General features: G+C 40.8%; 1 protein-coding gene across 1 annotated transcript in view; it reads left to right on the forward strand.

Moving 5' to 3' along the window:
* Nucleotides 1–21,315, forward strand: part of LOC124711309 (sorting and assembly machinery component 50 homolog B) — a 111,146-nt gene that overhangs the window by 67,647 nt on the left and 22,184 nt on the right. The window contains exon 6 of the mRNA XM_047241325.1: nucleotides 8,241–8,346. Coding sequence (XP_047097281.1) covers nucleotides 8,241–8,346 — 106 coding nt within the window. The remainder of the gene's footprint in view (nucleotides 1–8,240; nucleotides 8,347–21,315) is intronic.

Below are 21,315 nucleotides of genomic sequence, written 5' to 3' on the forward strand. Positions count from 1 at the left end.
TACAAATAAAGACATTTCTGTTCCAAATTTAATTTTTAGTAAATTACTTGAAAACTATTAGAGATAGCAGAATAGGGCCACATAGTTAATGTTTTCATATCAAACTGAAGCTTCATACCAGTTTTCATCTTTCTGAGTCTAATGTTTAGCGCCTTCAATTTTTCATAAAAATGCAGATTTTGACCAAAATATTGCTCTGATCAAGTTAAGACTTGTAACAGTTGATTGTGACATACATTTGCTTCTTAGTTAGGTTAGGTTAGGTTAGGTTAGGTTTTAGATTATTGCACAGGAGTGTTATGATGATGTGGCACTAGTAGCAGTGAAATGGGGTAATTTCTGGCACACTCGCTTTGCCTCTGTATCTCCCAAATGATGCAGCACTTGTTTCGCTACATCGTATTACTCTGTAATTTCTGCAGTTGGGATCTCCTCTCTGATGTTAGTCAGCGTGCCTCTTTAGTCCCCACCCCCCCGGCCCCCCGGTTCTAAGTCATGTTGGTATCATTAATAAATTTGCCCACCATTTGATTAGAAAATGATTATTTACCAAATATTCACTTTGGCAATCACAGGTGCACAGAGTTGTGGATGCAAATGACACTTCTGCTCACACAGAGATCAAAGATACTGTCCTCTGTAACAAACGCTGCACTATCGAGGACATACACCGCATGGCACTCCTCTTTTCATTCCTCTGGAAGAAATCTACTCTCTTATGTCACCTCTGCATTGATCCTACCAGATTAACCCACAGTCCTATCTTTTGCAGTGAACCACATACACATTCTGGTTTTAGAGCCTTGCACACATTAGCTCACATCCTGGTGGAATGCCTGTCTCCTTCCCCCTAACCCTTGCCCCCCCAACCCCCTCCCCATCATCCAAGTTTTACTTCTGTACGTTACTTCACTCCAGGCAAATACTTTCAGTCTATATTAAATGTTAATAAATTCAGTGTTAGTAAATTTCTCTTTCTCAGAAACGCTTTTCTTGCCGTTACCAGTCTACATTGTATTCCTCTCTACTTCGGCTGTCATCAGTTAATTTGCTGCCCAAATAGCAAAACATATCCACTACTTTGTGCCTCATTTCCTAATTTAATTCCCTCAGCATCACCTGATTTGACAACATTCCATTATCCTTGTCTTGCTTCTGTTGATATTCATCTTGTATCCCTCTTTCAAGACACTATCCATTCCGTTCAGCTGCTCTTTCAAGTCCTTTGCTGGCTCTGACAGAATTAAAAGTCAGCAGGAAACCTCAAAGTTTTTATTTATTCTCCCTGAACTTTTTAATTCCTACTCCATATTTTTCTTTGGTTTCCTTTACTGCATGCTCAATGTACAGATTGAATAACTTTGGGAATAGGATACAGCCCTGTCTCACTCTTTACTCATCTGCTGCTTGCCTTTCATGCCCCTTGGTCCCTAAAACTATCATCTGATTTCTATAGAAGTTGTAAATAGCTTTCACTCCCTATATTTTACCCCTGCTACCTTCAGAGTTTCAAAGAGAGTATTCCAGTCAACACTGTGAAAAGCTTCCCCAAGTCTACAAACGGTATAAACGTAGGTTTGCCTTTACTTAACCTATCATCTGAGATAAGCAGTAGGGTGAGTTTAGCCTCTTGTGTTCCTACATTTCTCCCAAATCCAACCTGACCTTCCTTGAGGTTGCTTTCTACGAGGTGCAGAGTGCCAGGGGACACTTGCCTCTCCCTACAAACCTACTGACTTGATTATTTCTCTCACCTTAGTTTGTTATTGTCAGTCCAAGTGATGCTCATTATGGTTTTAGCCTTCACACATTTTTGTATTATGAATCTCCTGGTTAGAATGCCTTCTTTCCTCCAAGTCCTTAACTGGGTTGGTGCGGGTAATGTACTGGTAAGGTCTCTTTTGCTACAGGTGAGTCCTGGACAAGCTCATGTCTGCTCTCTGACCTGCATACCAGGCAGTTGAGTTGTTCCAGTCCAGGGTGGTGTTGAGTGACAAGGGATACTCCTTTCTAGCTGGCTTTTGGGGTTAATGGGAGGATTTGGGGGTGTGTGGGGATATGGCACAGGAAATCTGTTTGTGGACTAGGTCTGGGTTATAGAGCTTGTCCGTGAAGGCCTTTGTGAGACCTTAACCATACTGCCATACTGTCAAAGGCAGTTCTTGTGATTGCAGATACACCATGTCCAGGTGGCCAGGCTGTGTGGGAGGGAATTTTTTTTTTTCCTTGTGTGTGAAAGGGATGACCGCTGTCAAAATCCATATAATGTTGTAATGTTGGCCCCTCTTCAGACCTGAATTTTTTCTGGAGGAAAATTTTTATTTATGTGGTAATCCTCTTAGGTGATTTTTTAAGTGATTTTAGATGCAAAATTCAGACAAAGATATGTACTCATTTTCAAAACATACTTTATAAACTTGGCTTCATTTTATGGACTAAAATAACTAATGACAAAATAGTCTGTTGTAATAATTAGTAAAAGATCATTCAATAATTACTGTGCAAAATAACAATATGAATATTCTGTTATATAGTGGAATATAGTGAACCAACCACATCTGTGTATTCTGGTGGTCACATGCTCCTGCACACTGCTATGTTGTTTTACTGATATTTTCATAGTGATGCCAAATAGCTGGCAGCACTTTCACCTGATGAAAAGATTGAACATCATTCATTGTAGCCATAGGGTCTAAAAGCATTAAAGTGGACACAGCTGTGGATGGAGCTATCAGATTGGAGAAGCTCAATGTCCAGGAAGGGGGCACGCTGTGTTGAGGAGGACCATGCGAAGCTGATGGGACAGAAGACCCTGAGACTGTGAAGGAATGCGGGTAAGGTATCCTGGCTCTGAGCCCAGATTGTGGAGATGTCAATGAACCTGAACCAGACTATTAGTTTGGGGTTTTGGGAGGCTAAGAAGGTTAGTGCTAGATGGCCCATAAACAGGTTGGCATAGGAAGGTGCCATATGGATGCCCGTGGCTGTGCTGTAGATGGAAAGAATGCATACTTTATGGTGATCACAAATTGTTCGTGTGGTGTATACAACAGTGGAATAGGAGGCCATGCTGCAAACATCTGAATTTTGCTGCTAGACTTTTGTGTAACTTCTCTTAGCTTGAGAGTTGGTAAAGTTAAATAGAAATTTTTGTCTAGTTTTACTGTATAAAATGCATGACTGGTTAATGTCTTAACATAGCTCCATGCACAGGCCAAAACTTTCAGAAAAAGTTCCAGTGCAGACAAAGTGACATAAAGAGCATATAGTGAATCATCTGCAGTTGAATGTTGCATTTCTTCCTCACAGAACTTAACAAATTCTTATCAACACCTGATAATTTATAAAGTATTTATTACTAGGATGTAATTTGTACCACCATCAGTGATCTAGTTTCCAATATATTCTGTGCGAGATGAACTCCTAATCTTTTCTGCAACAGGTTCCGCATGGGATATAATGTACATAGTCCTCAGTAAAACTTCATCACTCTTTGTGTATGATTTAGTTGTACCATTTTAAAGAACAATAATTTTCCAGTGTTCCTGCAATAGAATTATTTATGTTACCACCTGCGTATTTCTGCTTCTTATTTTTGTGACGAGCAATTAAAAGGACTATCAGTTTGATAGTGAAAGCATATTGAGGAATGTGGAAGTTATGTAGATAAAATAAATTTTATTTTGATATAATTTAGAAACCTCATTACTCCTTATAGTGAAGGGATTGAAAGGTAATTATGCATCTACCCAATTGTGGCTCTAGATTTTTGTCCGTCCTGAAGAGGATAGCAGATCCGTGAGGTGAGCTGGTCCCAGATATTTTTTTTCTTTTTTTCCCCAATTCTGTTGCTCAGTGCCTCCCTCCCCTATATATGTTTACTCACACCAAATTTTATTTTGTATTTCTTATCGACTTTAACATTGCATATATGTCACATTTGATTTCATCAGCTACCATCCAGTATATAGACATTTCTTGTTTATTTACTTGGTGGACCACGACTTGGTAGCAAAGTAATCACACCCATATTTTTCATTCACCACTTTCCCAGACATGACACCAATGCTTCTTCAATGGAACTGTAACGGCTACTATCGTCATTTGACCAGTGATTTGATCTAATGGCTACTTACACTGTAATTGGCATAGTGCTTCAGGAAACACAGTTTATGGTAACACACATCCCTGCTCTGAAAAACTCCCAGCCCTACTGTACTAGTCGCGTTAATATGGAGTGTGTGTCCTGTGGTGTCTGTACCATCACATGCTCTGATATTTTCAGTGAGCTGGTGCTCGTTACCAGTGCACTAGAAGTCGTGGGTGTTATTGTCTACTTACTAGTTTGCATGACAATATATAATGTTTATCTACCCCCAAACAGACCTTTGCATTATCATAAACTTTTAGAGTTTGTGGCAATCACCCTGTCCCCTTCCTCTTGTTGGAGGCTTGAATGCCCATAATTCTTTGTGGGATGGCGACACTGTGTCTCACAAGAGGCAGAGTACTAGAAAAACTTCTTTCAGAATTGAACGTTGCAACCCATTTCATTGCGGCACACGGAATATTTTCAGCTATTGATCTCGTAGTTTGCAGCCCAGGTATCTTATCCTTGATTCAGAGGTGTGCCTATAGCGATCTTTGTGACCGTGACCATTTACTTATTGTTCTCTCCCTCTCCACTTAGACATCTAGAACATGCTCCACGTTGGTCACTTTGGAAATCTGATTGGCAGGCTTTCTCCTCTGCAGCCACTTTTGCAGCAAATTTCTACAGGATACTATTGATATTATTACCCATGCTGCAGCAGAAAAGTACTCTGCTCCTCGGGCTCATCCCGATATCTGGCAGTGCCATGGTAATCTGAAGATATAGCCCCAGCTATCAGGGAATGCTGCAGGACACTTTAGTGGCACAAGTGCCTTCCTCTGTGGGTAATTTAGTAGCATTCAAGAGACTCCGGGTAAAAGCGCAGTTTTTAATAAAGAAAAGGAAACAGGAGTGTTGGGAGCAATGTGTCTCAGCTATGCGAACCCACACGTCATTGTCCCAAGTATGGACTAAACTCCGACGCATTTGCGGCCATCCATCACCCGTGGTAGTTCCTGGTATCCTTGCCAATGGTAACATCTGCACTGATCCCGTGGTACGTGCCGAATGTTTTGCAGCACACTTCACTGAAGTGTCAGCTTGCAGTAATTATCATCCTCATTTCCTGGTCCGGAAACACCTTATTGAGCAGCGTCTGCAACCTTTCTGCACATACAGCTCTCAATCATACAGTGTACCTTTTAGTGAAAGAGAGTTTCGCAGTGATTTTGCAGTGTGTTGCGATACAGTCCTGGACTTGATAAAATCCACGACCAAATGCTCAAACACCTTCATGCCAACAGCATGAAACATATCCTCTGGCTTTTTTATCGCATTTGGCAGGAGGGAGTAATCCCCCCCCCCCCCCCTCCCTCCCCTGTGCAATTGGTGGGAGGGTATCATTATCCCTGTCCTGAAACTGGGAAAGGATCGACATATTTTAACTGATTACTGGCCAGTCTCTTTAACGAATGGGCTGTGTAAGCTATTCGAACAAATGATCAACTGCTGTTTTTGTTGGTGCCTTAAAGCCAGAGGGCATATTTCAGGATCCCAAAGCAGCTTTTGGGCTTTCTGGTTCGCCATACATCACTTGGTTCATTCGGAATCCGCAGTGCGCAATGCTTTTGCATGTCGCCATCTGATTGCCATGTTTTTTCATCTACAGAAGGAATACGATGACACCTGGCGACATCACTTCCTCTCTACACTGCGTAAGTGGGGATTCCGAGACAGGTTACCAATTTTTATCGAGGATTTCCTATCTCCCCAATGTTTTTTGGGTCCAGATAGGTTCGAATCTCGTAAACCACTATGTGCAGGAAGCTGGAGTCCCTCAGAATCAGTTCTGACTGTAACGCTGTTTGCTGTCGCCATCAATGGTATCGTAAATGCAGTGGGTCATACAGTCTCTCTGCCACTGTGTGTGGACTACCTTCGCCTGTACTATGTCTCTGATTACTTGAACTTCTAAGTGCCAGCTTCAGGGGGCTGTCTGGAGTGTCTGTGACTAGTCTCTGAACCACAGCTATCAGTTTTCCCCTACAAAGTCACAATTTATTCATTTTTGTTGACTTTGTACTGTGCACTCACACCCCAGAAATTGATCTACATGACCAGTTACTTGAAGTCGCTGACACATTCTAATTCTTAGGTATTTTATTTGACCACATGCTAACTGCACTGGGCAGCCGCATGTCTGCCAGTTCAAAGTAACTTGCATGAAGAAGCTGAATGCTCTCAGTTTTCTTAGTCACACCTCGTGCAGCACAGGCCACCCAGTGTTTCTGACATTTTACAAAGAGCTTATTTTATCCCGCTTGGACTATGGGTGTGTTGCCTATGAGTTGGCAGCACTGTACGCACTGAGCATTCAACACAATGGCGTGTGGCTGGCAATGGTGACCTTCTGTACGAACCCTGTTGACAGCCTCCTGGTGGAAGCTGGTGACCACCCCCCCACCTCCCTTTTGCGGGTTAGACGATAGCAGCTTCTGGCAAGTTATGTAGTCAAAGTCTGAGATATGTCTGCCTATGCATATCACTCATCACCGTTCCATAACCAACAGTTCAGACTGTTTGCGCATTACCCAAAACTGGGAAGACCACACAGGATCCGACTCGATTTTCTATTGGAGGACCTCCAATAGTCTCAGTTAGTTGGTGTTCCTAGAGCTCCCTCTCGACATTTCCCATGTGCTGTACCATGTCCTTTGATATGGATGGACCTCTTTTGTGACCCCAAGAAGGATGCTGATCCCATCCTTCTCCGACACCTGTTTCTGTCAATCCTCCACGGTTATTCTTACTCGGTATGCATCTTCACAGGTGGATCAAAAGTCAACGACAGGGTTGGTTACGCTTGTGCACACACAAGGGGACATGAGAAGTACTCTCTGCCGAGTTCCTGCAGTGTATACACTGCAGAGTTGGTTGTCATCTTTCAGGCGGTACGTCAAATCCCAGGCCAAAATGAACTTTTTGATCTGTAGTGATTCCATGACTTGCTTAAAAGGCATAACTTTGTGCTATCCCAAAAATCTTTTGGTTGCAGACATCCAGGATCTACTGGTTGCCCTCTGAAACTTTGGAAAGATGGTGAGCGTCATCTGGACAACGAGCCACTTAGGCATTCCAGAAAATGAACTTGCCGACCGTCTAGTTAAAGACCCAACTACAGGACATCAACTTCATGCTGGGATACTAGACCCAGACTTACGATTACACTTCTGATGCAATATTTTCGGGCTCTGGGAATTTGAATGGCAGACTACTACGGCCCAAAACAAGTTGAGAGTGATTAAAGTGTCCATTAAGGTGTGGCATACATCTTTACACGTATCTTGGAAAGATACCATTGTGTTGTCTCTCCTACGTATTGGCTATGTGAGAGACACCCACAGAGTTTCTTCTGTGTCAGGAGGATCCTCCTCACTCCAGCTGCGGTAGTCTACTGACATCAACGCACGTCCCTGTCGAGTGTGCCCTGCTGGCCGATCTGCGGCACGCTCTTAGCTTGCCTACTTCACTACCTCAGGTGCTTGCGGATGACATGACAGCTGCTACCAAAGTGTTGCATCTCCTGAGGGAGACCGGATTTTACTCTAACCTTTAATACTCTTCCATTTCCAGTGTTACGGGCGGTTGTGAGGGTGAGAGCCCCCCTCTGTGGCCGGTACCCACCAAGCAACTGCAGGTTACTTTCTTCCCCTCTCACGTTGTTGTGCTTTTAGCCCCCCTGTACAAGATGCTGCCGGGTTTATTTATTTTCTTTCATCTTATGTGGTACAACTGCTGTCATGCCCTTTTAAACTCTTTGACTTGCTTATATAGTTTGAGCAGCCTAGTCCCCATTATTTTTGCATTTTACCTTTTGACATGTTTCGCCTATGATAAGGAGGGACTGATGACCCCATTGTGTTGGTCCCTTAAGCACACAATCATCATCTTGACTAGCCAGTCATTGAGTTTCTTTGGAAAGCTACTGTCATATACAATGTACTGTAGGTTATTCGGCTGACTTCTTGTTATTCTTGTAATTGCATACTTGTGCCCTAGATGTGTAATTTCATGAATTGTTCCATTAGCGGGTGTAGCTTCAGTGGCTATTAAAATTTATAAATACATTACGATATACATTTTTCAGGTTTACAACATCAGTCTTCCAGAGAGGTGCTGAATGGCCACCATCAGCGTACAAGCAAATGGACCGGGGCATTCTTCTCGATCTTGCCTTTTCATCCTCTTCATCGGTATGAATAACTTTATTGAAAAACTAACTAGAACTTATTTATTTTACTTATTATTGCATACAAACGGTTATTTTTTTTAAAAAAAAAAAAAAAAAAAAAAAAAAAAAAAAAAAAAAACCTTCATGCAGTCATTTGATTTTAAAAGTATAGTGTGAAAAATTGTGAAATGGGATCTTCTCCTGGAGGTGTTTACACCAATGAACCACTGTTATTTCAAAAGGAAACTTTATTTATTTACTAAAATAAGGGAAAGGCTACCATTCTGCTATGATGGACTGTTGTGTGGAGCATAGGAACACCTAACTGAGGATGGTATTCAGACTAGCTTTCAAACTCTTGTTCTTTTTATAATAAAAGTCTGCACATTCACTCACATTAAGCACATAGAGATCCAAATGTACACACCCACAGCTGCAGCGAAACATCATTTATTGACAGCGTTGTATGGCACCAAGTGTTGACCGACATCCGAAGTGCTGAGGACTCAATACGTGTCATGGAAATGCAGATCCTGAGCAGGTCATTAGACATTTCCCTGCTCAATCACACAAACAAGATCATGAGTTGACAATTAACTGGAGTGATGCCAGTCAATGGAAAGATGCAAGAATGGAGACTTCCATGGTATGCACTCATCTTACTGGCACCACCTACTTCAGTCATCAGCTCAGCCTTTCATCTCACTGTCGAAGGCCAGAGACAACAAAGAAGAACTCAATTATGGTGGCTATACAGTATAAAAGCAGTTGTAAGATCAAAAAGACAAAATCCACAGGGAGCATTAAAACTGTAAGAAACGGCGTGCATTGACCCAAAAAGCAGACCCTCCTCCAATGGGATGGTGCTGAGGAGGAAGAGGAAGAGATTGAGATTATTGAAAGCAGTTTCCTGGTCTGACGGAGATGGGAACGGGATAGGGAAGGATGCACACATTATTCTGTGCGGGAATTTTCATTATTATACATTGCTGATTCAGCTCTCTTCCTTCCCATGCACTTTTACCTTTGTTACTGTCTTTCTTTACTTATCTACAACTTATTGTCCATTCTTTATTCCTTAATATTTCTTGTCATTTCTTCTCCTCTGTGCTACCTGCCTTCAAAACACATACTGGCCACCCTCTATTTTGCTAGTTGAACCCCTGCTGTTGTAATGGCCTACCACACCAATAAGTGCCAAATTACAACTCTTGCGGCAGTGACCCCTCGTCGAACATGTCACTTAATGAGCTTACCTTTAAAATTGGCATCTCAGACTGTCGCCCATCTTGCTGCAAGAGCACTCACCTTTTCTAAATCTCTCATTCCTTCATCCTCACCATAACCTTACAATACTAGCTCGAACCATACTTGACAACCTCCGGTCATTTTGCAAAATCGTTTTACTGTGTGACCACAACTTCCTGAATACCATCATAGAAACTCTTACTCTTAGGAAAGTTGGGATAGCATCATGTGATGAGGCTGTCCCAGATACTCCTGTCTTCTGCCTACGTGAGATTTACCTTCGGCAAAAAAAAAAAAAAAGAAAAAAAAAAAAACCTACTGCTACGATCCGACCACACCATTAACCCATAATTGCTTCCGCAACCATGTCTTGCTAACATATTCCACTTTCCATTCCTCCAAAATTTGCTCCACCATCCATGAAACACACTGCCCCTGAACGCCCATCTTCTAACACTATTGTAAAATTTCCTGCCAAAACTCTTACTTCTGCAGAAGTCTCATAACTTCTAAAGGCCTCATCTTTGCCACAAAACTGATGTTCAACCATGCTGGACCTGAAAAGGACCTCTTTCCTTTACTCATTCCCTGGAGGGGAAACATTTCCTCTCCCTACACTCCACTGACAGCAGCTAACAAAAATTCCACATAGAACCGTGTTTAAAACAGTTCTAACCTCCCTCCAACACTGATCCTCCTCTCCTCCCACCCAGTTATCCTATGGGAACTTACGGGAATTCCTCACTTCTTACTTGGCTTCACCTTCCTTTTTTAAATCCCTACCCAGTGAGTCCAACTTCACTCCTATGAAATACATAGCTATCGTTATTAGCTGCAACAGATGAGAAGGTGTGCTCTGTTGGTGCTCAACATTTTAGCAATTTTGATCGAGATAAACTTGTGCTGCTGTGTTTTTCCTCAGCAATTTTGATCAAGATAAACTCATGCTGCAGTGTTTTTTTTCAGTACACCAGAGTAGAAGTGTGCACAGTATCAGCTAAGTGAAAATCTGTGCAATACACACATTTATTTATATATAAAAACAGACTTTGGAATTTGCCTTTATGCGAGACCGTGTGTAAAACATCAGTGTGTGCCAATTTGAAGTTCTGCATTCTCTTATTTTACTGTTTACATCACTTCTGTGTAATCTCTTACTGATTGTGTCAATACCCATTTGTTTTGCAATATATTGTGAAGTTTTCAACAGTTGTGAGTGCCGTGATAAACTCTTACTGTTGCGCGGGGTAGCCGCGTTGTCTGAGGCACCTTGTCTCAGTCCGCGTGGCTCCCCGTGTCCGGACGGGGGAGGGGGGGGGGGCAGTATAGCGTAAGTTAAATTAAGTTAGATTAAGTAGTGCGTAAGCTTAGGGACCGATGACCTCAGCAGTTTGGTCCCATAAGACCTTACCACAAATTTAATTTAAAAAACTTGTAGTTATTATCAATTATATGCTTAAACTTAGTTGTACTCTTGTAAAATTTATGAGAACAATAGGTCTACACTCGTTCAAAAAATCATTTTCTAATTTCATTGTACAATTATGTGAGAAATAGGTTACTTTTGAGAATATTCAAATGCTTACAAAACTATGTTCTCGTAAGTTACCGTATTTACTCGAATCTAAGCCGCACTTTTTTTTCTGGTTTTTTGTAATCCAAAAAACCGCCTGCAGCTTAGAATCGAGGAAAAGTAAGCTGAAGTTCTGGAAAATGTTGGTAGGTGCCGCCACAGCCAACTTCTGCTGTCGAATATCTGTAGCCCTATACAGGCTTGCTTTGCAGGCACAAAAATACTGGCGTCAAAACCTTTGAGTCAGTAAATAAATTAAAAGAAAAGATAGGAGAATGTAAACATAATGCCATGTATTCTTTCATGTTTGCTGCTATCTCATTTAAATCTTGTCTGCCTAATAAACTACAAAACTAGAGTGAGACAACAGCAAATGCGGGAGAATATACATGTCGTGTCATGTTTATATTGGTATTATTCTTTTGCTGAATAGTGATACAGTCAGAAATGAAGCACGTCAACTGACTGGATTTTTAAATCTAAGATGACTCTAATTTCTGTGCAGAATGTAATGTACTAAAGAGGCGTCTGCAAAGATTTTCAAACGGAGAAAAATTTTCGCTAAACTCTCGTTCAGAACATCATCTATCATACGCAGTCTATTATTTGGTTCTTGTTGATCATTATCAAAGAAAGCAGCAGTGTAAGTAACAACAAATAGCAGTCTCTTGCCATTGTTTCGCTTATGAGACAATTCCTCTCCTTTTTTTATTGTAAGCGGCGGTAGCGTGCATAAAAGCAAACCATGCTGCGAGCAGCGACAGGTCATAAACACTCATTATCAGAATGCGACAAACAATGCATGACACAGTACAATAATTCATTTTCAGCTTAGAGTGACGTAAACACCTATAACAAAGAGAACGGCACTTATCAGATCAAAGCAAAATAAGCAATAGATTCAAACCAGACGAAGCACGTGAAAAAGGAAGGGTACCTGTATAAATGTGGACGGAGTGCCTGACACATAGCAATGGTTACTTGGTAAAGCTGAACTGTTAAGCTTAAGACTCGAACCAAACTACTGTAGCTGTATCTTCATCCATTTGACCTAAATTGTGTCTCATGTTACAATGGACCAACTTAGTTTTGATTTGGAGGTGCGGTCAGAAACTTTTCTCTCCCTTTGAATTTCAAGTCTCAAATTTCAGATGCAGCTTAGATTGGGGAACATTTTTTTTCCTCGATTTCGAGTCTCATTTTTCAGGTGCAGCTTAGATTTGAGTGCGGCTTAGATTCGAGTAAATACGGTATCGGTATGAGTGTTTTGGATACTTAAATTGTTTCATAGCAAATCAGTGTTTTTGGTTCACAGTTCTACCAAAGAATACATCGCCCCTGAATTTCATTGTTTGAGGGCTATTCAGAAAGTAGGGAATGTTTCCGTCTGATGTCACTAGGTGTGCGCCGATCACGTATATTTTGGTATGTGCATGCTCGGCAGCTCAGTCGGTATCCATCTGTGACAGAGGGAACGTGACTGCGCATCTGGTTTTTTCGATATCCGAATTTGAAATGTGCGCTGCAATTGAAAAACCCGCCAGTTGTGAGGTGCGGTGTGCGATATGGTTTTTGTTGGCAAAAAACCTAAAACCTATAGAAATTTATCGTAAACTGTGCAGTGTGTACGGAAACAACGTAATGAGTCAATGTTCCATCTGGAAATGGTGCATTTGGTTTAAAAATGGCCGAACCAACGTTCATGATGAAGAGAAGAGTGAACGCCCGAGCATTGTGACTGACGATCTTGTCGTTAAAGTTGATGGAACGATTCGTGAAAACTGTCACTTCACAATAATGGAGCTTTCACTTTCTTTTCCACAAGTTTCACGGACTTGGTTGTTTGAAATTGTCACTCAAAAGCTAGGCTACCACAAATTTTGTGCACAATGGGTGCCCAAAATACTTACAGAGCACCATAAAGAACATCAAATGGGGGCAAAGTTGACATTCACTAATGGATCGAATCATAATCGGTGATGAGTCTTAGGTGAAATACATCAATTGGGAGACAAAATTACAGTCCATGGAGTGGGGGCACACAAGTTCCCCCAAAAACCAAGAAAATGTTTGCAAATCTTGTCAGCAAGGAAGTTGATGGCGACAATGTTTTGGGATAGGCGACGTGTGCTTCTTATTGATTTTCTTGAACGTGGAGCAACCATAAATTCTACCTGGTACTGTCAAACTTTGCACAGCCGTAGAGGAGCAGTTCAAAACAAACGCCGAGGCAAGCTGACGTCCAATGCCAGACCTCACACGGAAAACCACAGTAAAGAACTCCTCAATTCATTCAAATGGGAAATTTTTCCTCACCCGCCCTGCAGTCCCAATCTTGCGCCAAGTTACTTCCACTTGTTTCCCTAGATGAAGAACTGGCTTGCAACGCAGTGCTTTGATGATGATGCGGAACTCCAGGCAGTTGAGACTCACTAGCTGAAGCCTCAGGTGGCAGAATTGTACGACTAAGTTATTTCAAATCTTGTACACCGCTATGATAAGTGCCTCAATGTGTTTGGTGACTATGTGGAAAAGTAGCATGTCAGTTGCTCTTTCAGATGTATTAATAAAATGTATTTCTTGTAGTTAGTTTTTGAGAATTTTCGTAAGCTACCATTGTCCTTTGCATAATCTGCGGGCAATTTGTAATAAATCGTTGTTCGGGATTTAGGCACTATAGCAGGTGTTATGACTAACATGCTGTGTTGCATCTAGTTTTCCCATAAAGAGGAGTAGCCCTGTATATTATTGGCATTTATGGTAAATTAACTCTGGTTTCGAGTTAGCTAACAACTATAATCAACCTCCAAATGTTTTAGGAATCCAGTAATTTTTACCTCAGGTTTTTGTGTTGAGTTAATAGAAATCTCATTTTGTGTATTTGCTTCAGTTCTTGTAGGGAATTAGCAACTTTTTAGCTCAACAGATTAGAAGATAATCAGTCGGCTTAATTTAAAGTTATTTGTTCACAGCCTTGTAATACTTTGCGCTAGCTAAAATGCAGCCCCATTGTGACTGCTGTTCTTGAATACAGGATGAATTGGTTGACATTCGTAAACAGCTGGAAATCACCCTGACTACTGTCAAATGATAGGCAGCTGCTGCGAATTGGTGTGTTGGAAGAGCTCTTGGGAGTCTTGTACCAGTCATAATGGTACCAGAGATACCTGAAGTACTATCCTCTCCGTTGGATCCTGTCTCAGTTGCAGAAAGTACAGGATCCACTTCCACTTGACTGTGAGTGGCTTGTCAATGGTGGATCTAGGCATCCTGTACAGATGGGGACTAGGGATGACTCAGGGTGTTGTACCGATCCCCCTAACCAACAAGTTTGAGGTGCTGTCTCTCACTGAAACTGAAACTGACCCGGTGGGACTCATTTCCCCTGTTTTGGGGAAACCTGTTGTGCCTGGTGTCAAGAGGAGGCAAACACGAAGGGGTAGGGGTCAACTAATTGTCGACAGTTCAAGTGTATGGCAAATGGTGACACCTTCAGGGAAATGCAACCAGGGACAGGAAAGGACACACAGTGCATTCTGAATATATGCCTGGGGGCCTCATTTGACATGTTGCAGAGGCTATCCCAGCAGCCGTTGAGGGAACAGGGTGTACAATCAACTGCAGATTGTGACACACATTGGAACAAATACTTGGGTCATTCCAATGACTGGCAAAGAAGACCAGCCTTGCACATGGAGTTTCAACAAAGCTCACAATTTGCAGCATTGTCCCCAGAACTGATCATGGCCTTTTGCTTAGGAGCTGAGCGGAAGTACTGAATGAGACACTTTGAAAGTTCTGTGACAAGCTAGGGTGCGACTTCCTGGACTTCTATCATGGCGTTGAGAACCGTAGGGTCCCCCTAAATGGGTTGTGTGTGCCCTACACATCAGAGGCTGCTACTCAGATAGCTGACTGTGTATCGGGTGCACACAAGGGCTTTCTGGTTTAGGCAACTGCCCATCCAATCCAGATAACAGTAGGTGTAGGAAACCCAGAAGTATCGATGTAACACTGAAAGAAATGCCTCCCACAGGTGAGAGTATTAAAATCCTAATAGTAAACTGCCGAACCATTCACAATGAAGTGCCAGAGTTTGAAGTGTCATGAAAAGCAGTGAAGCTCACATAATAGCTGGATGAAACTGGAAATTGATATCAGTGAGATTTTTGGGGAAAATTTAAGTGTATATCGAAAGGATAGGTAAATGGGAAATGGAAGTGGTGTATTTGTAATCCACTGAGGTAGAAATTGAAGCTGCATGTACGGCTGTTTGGGCAAGACTCGGCATCAGGGGTGGGCATAAAATGATGTTTGGATCCTTCTACTGCTCACCAGATTCATCTCCTCATGTAAGCGAAAACTTTAGAGAAAACCTCGGTTCATTTGTACATAAGTTCCCCCATCATACTGTAATCATCAGTGGAGACAATTAATTGCAATTTTGTTAGTGCTGGGTGAGATAAGACATACTGTGAAGCTTTATTAAATGCCTTCCGTGAAAACTATCTAGAACAGATAGATGGGAACCTGTGTCATGATGGAAATATATTGGATCTAATGGCAAAAAATAGACCTGAAACCTGACCTCTTTGAGGAGGTCCACACCCAAACTGGTATCAGTGAGAATGACACAGTTCTGGCAACAGTGATTACCAAATTATAAAGGACAACTAAAAAAAATTATATCTATATATAGAGATCTCTGCCCAACCTCTTTACCTTTACACGTCTGCCTGTGTGTGTGTGTGTGTGTGTGTGTGTGTGTGTGTGTGTGTGTGTGTGTGCGAGATTTGTGTGTTTTTTATTGTCTCCTATCAACATACCAACACTTTCGTTTGGTAAGTTACAGCATCTTTGTTTATAGATATATTTTTTCTACGTGGAATGTTTCCCTTGCTCAGAAAATGTCTGAAACGCTTGCAGGGATGTTGCATGGCAGGTTGTACTGAGATATGAATGTTACAAAAAAATTCGATACATTGCGCCATTTCCGAGTTATTTAGCATTGAAGTTAGCCAATCAGATCGTCGCACGCGTAAATTCAAGTTTCAGCTAACGAGACAAAGCACTCGTTGGGCAACACCGCCCCTGGCAGGCCGCTTGAATGCGAGCGCGCGACGCCCCGATTGGCTAAATTCTATGCTAAATAACTCGGAAACGGAGCAACGTATCGAATTTCTTTCTTAACATTTATGTCTCAGTACAACCTGTCCTGTAACATCCCTACAAGCATTTAACACATTTTCTGACCATCCTGTATATAGTGGTGGATGGTGGTGGTAGTAGTAGTAGTAGTAGTAGTAGTAGTAGTAGTAGTCGTCGTCGTCGTCCTTTCCATAAGGTAGCTGATAAATGCTTGCATTTTCTTAAAACTCATTATAAATTCTATAAACAATTTTCCATTAAAAATAGTTACGAACTTATCAATAAAATCAGAAATACACCAATGACTGATGAAATGATATTTGTTTCTCTGGATGTCGTCAACTTATACACAATAATATCTATTGATAAAACTGTTAAAGTCATTCAGCATAATTTAATGGAACAAAACAAGCTTTCTGTGAGGGAAGTAGATGAATTCATTGGGCTACTTACCATAATTTTGAAATTTAACTACTTTAAATTTAATGGGGACATTTATTCCGAACAAGATGGTCTCAGTATGGGGAGCTCAATATCTGGAATGTTGCTGACAGCTTCATTAATTATCTAGAAAACAGATTCTTTTCTGAAAATCCTTCGTTGGCAGACAAAATTGTATATTACTTTAGGTACATAGATGACACACTGCTGCTAATACAGGGTAATGATGATGTCATCAACAATATAGTAGCCAAATTTAATAACTTGCATCAAACAGTTAAATTTACTTGTGAGACTGAAACAAATAAATCTTATTACTTTTCTAGATCTATCAATTCGGAATGAAAATTGTAGGCACACATTTGGTATCTTTCGCAGAGAGACTTGTACTGATGGCATTGTGGATTTCACTTCAAACCATCCAGTTCAACATAAAATGGCGTTTTTCAATTTTGCTATCAATCGGTTGTTCAGAATTCTGTTGTCAAAAGACGAACACGATGATGAAATGGCAACAATAAGGCACATTGCAAAAGTGAATAACTATTCACATGACTTTTTAGGTACAATATATATAAGAACATAGCCAATAAATACAAAAATAGGATGACTCTTTACAATAATATGGCTTCTAAAGAAAATACTAGGTTTGTTAGTTTACCTTACTATGGTGAAATGAGTACTAAGATTGCAACTATCCTTAGAAAGTACAATGTGAAAGTGTCTTTTGGAACCAAAAATAACTTAGGATGTATTTTGCAACACTACGTAGATGCAAAGAACATATTTCATGCTTCTGGAGTTTATAAAATTGATTGCGCAGACTGAAGGGCTGTTTATGTTGGCCAAACAGGAAGGAGGCTGGAAATTAGGTTTTGGGGAACAGGTCGCGTTGGGAAGAAAAGATACCACAGAGAAATTGGGTATGTCTGCCTGTTTACTTACAACAAAACATAAGGTGCTGACTTTGACATCTAATGTGAGATTGCTGCATAAATGCGAGAAGGGCAGGTTCCTCGAGCTCCTAGAAGAGCTGGAGATCTTCTGCCATCACAAGAATGCAAACAGCAACCTGATTTTTTTTTTTATTATTTTTTTTATAGTGACCTGATCATTACACTGTTCTGGGAAAATACACTGTTCTGGGAATTGTTTGAAAACTTGTTGCTAGGAAGTAGTGTAAGGTTTGACCCAGGGGGGAGGAAATAGCTCCTGCCATCTTGCCAATATGTAGCAGCCATTAGCATAATACTGTATGAGTATGATGGTTATAACATTGAACCTACAGAGCTTTCTCCATGGTACATTAGCTCAGATGCATGTACATTGTTAATAACAGCAATTCAGTGTATTGGTTTTATTGTATTTATAAGAAAACTCAGTTTGAAGTGGCAAAGAGATTAGTACCCTCTACATCTGTAAAGGGATAGCAAAGCTACACCAACCATCCGTCTGGCTGACATTTGGTGCCATCTATGGACTATTTAGTAAATAAGAGGAACAATATACCTGTTATGATGTTTAAATAAAGGGAGAAAAATAATACAAAGATAAAAACATTTAAATCAAATCAACTCAAATAGTTGCATATAGCATGTCCCTTCTTGTGTCTTAAAAGAAAAGGTTTTCCCCTTCTGACATTACTTAAATGTTTAAAGAACAAACAAACTGACTCGCAAGGAGTGAACCTGGAAATTTTTTTACATATATTTTCTATATTTAATGGCAAACATGAAATAAGTCGGACAGCACTGCAAAGAATTTATACTTACGTTTTATTTTATCTAATTCCCATGTAAATTTGAAGTGTTTTACTTCCCTTTAATATTATATATGTAGTTCATATAGAGGGCACCATACAACCAACCAATGTGTTCTCCACACAGCCTACCTTCTTTATACAGTAGTATTCAAATAACTGTGACTGATGCCCGAACAACAGGGACTTACGTGCATTGAGAATATAAAATAGTGGTATGTAATATACTAGCCATATAAGTTATGCCATTAGTTGTATCTTTTTCTTATATCATCTGACTATGTGCTTCTTGTATTTTTAGCCTTGAGAATGGCTAGCTACTAGCCAAAATCTGGATTTGTGTGATAAAATCTAAAAAAGGATGACTGATTGCTGCACTCTATAATTTATATGTCACATAACAGTCGCTGAGTGCACCCACTTTCCGAATGGAAGGTAACCTCACTTATTTATGGGTCATCTGGAGGAATGTTTCCTATCCATTCAACACCTAAAATTCCTTGTCTAGTTCAGATTTATTGAAGACAGTTTTATGATCTAGGCTCGTGGTGTGTCTCCTTCCTCCATAACCTCAATGCCTACTCGAAATCCACTTCATCTGGCCTTCTCAACTTAATGAGCAACCTTTGTATATGTTGATTTCCACTTCTCAAATGTCTCTATAAGTACTTCTGTTCTTATCAAAAACACCAACCGCCTACAGTATTTCCACTCTGACAGCTGTCACCTATTCCATCTCAGAAAGTCTCTTCCATGCAGCCTCTCCACCCAGGGATGCCACATGTGCAGTGGTAGGCAGGTGTCGAAATATCCTGATAATCTTACCAGAGCTTTTATTGATGGACAGTATCCCGCTCAGCTCATCTCCCACGCCATCTCCTCCTCTGTGAACCAGCCACCAAAGAGCACTGCTCCGATCACCCAGCATCACTCTTGTCTTGAGAAACTCAACATCATCCTTCACCAGGACTTCAACTACATCTCATTGTGCCCAGAGATGAAGGGTATCATTCTCAAAATGCCACCCACATCAGTGAAAGTAGTTTTATGCTGCCCACACAACTTGACATCGTATCCTTGTTCATCCCTATTACAATCGTGCTCCTAACTGTGCTCCCCATGGGTAGTGGCAGCTGGTGATCACGTATTAATGTGCTACAGGACACTTCTAGTATTGCACTAAAATCATGCCATTTCTCTTCAAATACAAGCTGGAACTTGCACTAAAATTATGCCATTTCTCTTCAAATGTGAACTGGAAATCACACTAAAATTACACCAGTTCTCTTTGAATGTGTGCTAGTATGCAAATATAATTCTTGAAAACAAGTTTTGTAGTGCTCTCTACTCAATAACACGAAACCACTGTGAGGTGCTGAAACAATGGTCAACCACACTAGTCAACTCAGAGAAGGAATGCAGCTGCCTGTTTTAGACTGCCCGTGCTCTGCTGTGACGTCATCCCTGCTGGCACTGATGGTGCTAAGTTGCTCACAGCAATAGGTCAGTATTTTTCTTTGAGCACTCCATGTAAAGTATTAAGCAAGCATAGAGTATGAGGGATTTTAGAGCACCACTTGGCATAACGATTCTGTGGCTGAGTGGTTTAGCGTATAGAGCAGCAATTCATGGGCTCCGGTTCAAATGCCGCTCCTACCAACATTTATTTTATTTTATTTTATTCCTTTCAGTGTTAAACAATTCATTATAAAATTTGACCCTTCAACTGCTGCAGATCTGCTCTCTGCATTCTGTGCTGAGAACAGCTTTGTTGTTGCTGTACTGCTTGCGTAATTCTGCTATCTGTGCAGAGACATGGCGTTTCAGCTGCTATGAAATACTTCCTATCTGATTTTAAGAAAATTATTTACTGAAGCAACTTGATGTATGCACATCATAGAGTTTGATGTCATTGCTCGATAAAGATCTGAGTTTCTTTTTGTTATTCGTCATAGTTACTGTGCTGCATCAAAATAAGTAAAACATAGCATGAAATTTTAAGAGTTTGCAGAGGCAAAAACATACCATGTAAACTCTGCATATGCTTGATTTTAGCTCATACATTATTGTATATGAAATATAGATGAGATATTGAAATTTTATTTAAAATTGAGAGTAGAATGCCATCTCATTTTCTTTTCGAGATATTGGTTTTTATGTCCATCAGATGATTGCATGCGACATGTCCATTTCTGTTCCTGCGCATCAGGAATTGTGTGGTCATAACAACCATAATATTTCATGAATAGTTCAATAACTCAAGGAGGTTTGGGTTGAACATCCCGTGCACGTCGAGGTTGTTAGAGACAGAGTACAAGCTTGGATGATGTTATGAATGGGGAAGGAAATGGATCATGCACTTTTAAAGGAACCATTCCGGCACTCGCCTGGAGCAATTTAGGTAAATCACGGAAAACCTAAATCTACTAAATCTAGATGGCTGGACACGGATTTGAACCGACGTCCTGCCGAATGAAAGTCCGCTGTGCTAAACGAGGTATTTTGTAAATGATAGCATGCAAAGAGGCACTTATATTTAATGGTAAATACTCAAAACTTTTTTATTCATGCAGATTTGGAAATAACTTGTCCATAGCATTGATTGGGTCAGAACAAGATGCGCAAACATGCCAATAAGTTCTCTAAATGTAGAGAATGAGGATGGTGGTGTAGGAGGGCACTTTGGGTGTACCTGTGAGATGTGCTCAGCTGATGCAGCTGGTAAAGACGTGGGCTGTGGCTCTGCTCTGAAATAATTTCTCTCTGTAGCAGGTAGTTTCATTAAATTGTAAACTGCATTGTGGTATGAATGTATCATTCTG

This window comes from Schistocerca piceifrons, chromosome 8 (genome assembly GCF_021461385.2).
Source record: "Schistocerca piceifrons isolate TAMUIC-IGC-003096 chromosome 8, iqSchPice1.1, whole genome shotgun sequence".
NCBI classification, from domain to species: Eukaryota; Metazoa; Arthropoda; class Insecta; order Orthoptera; family Acrididae; genus Schistocerca; species Schistocerca piceifrons.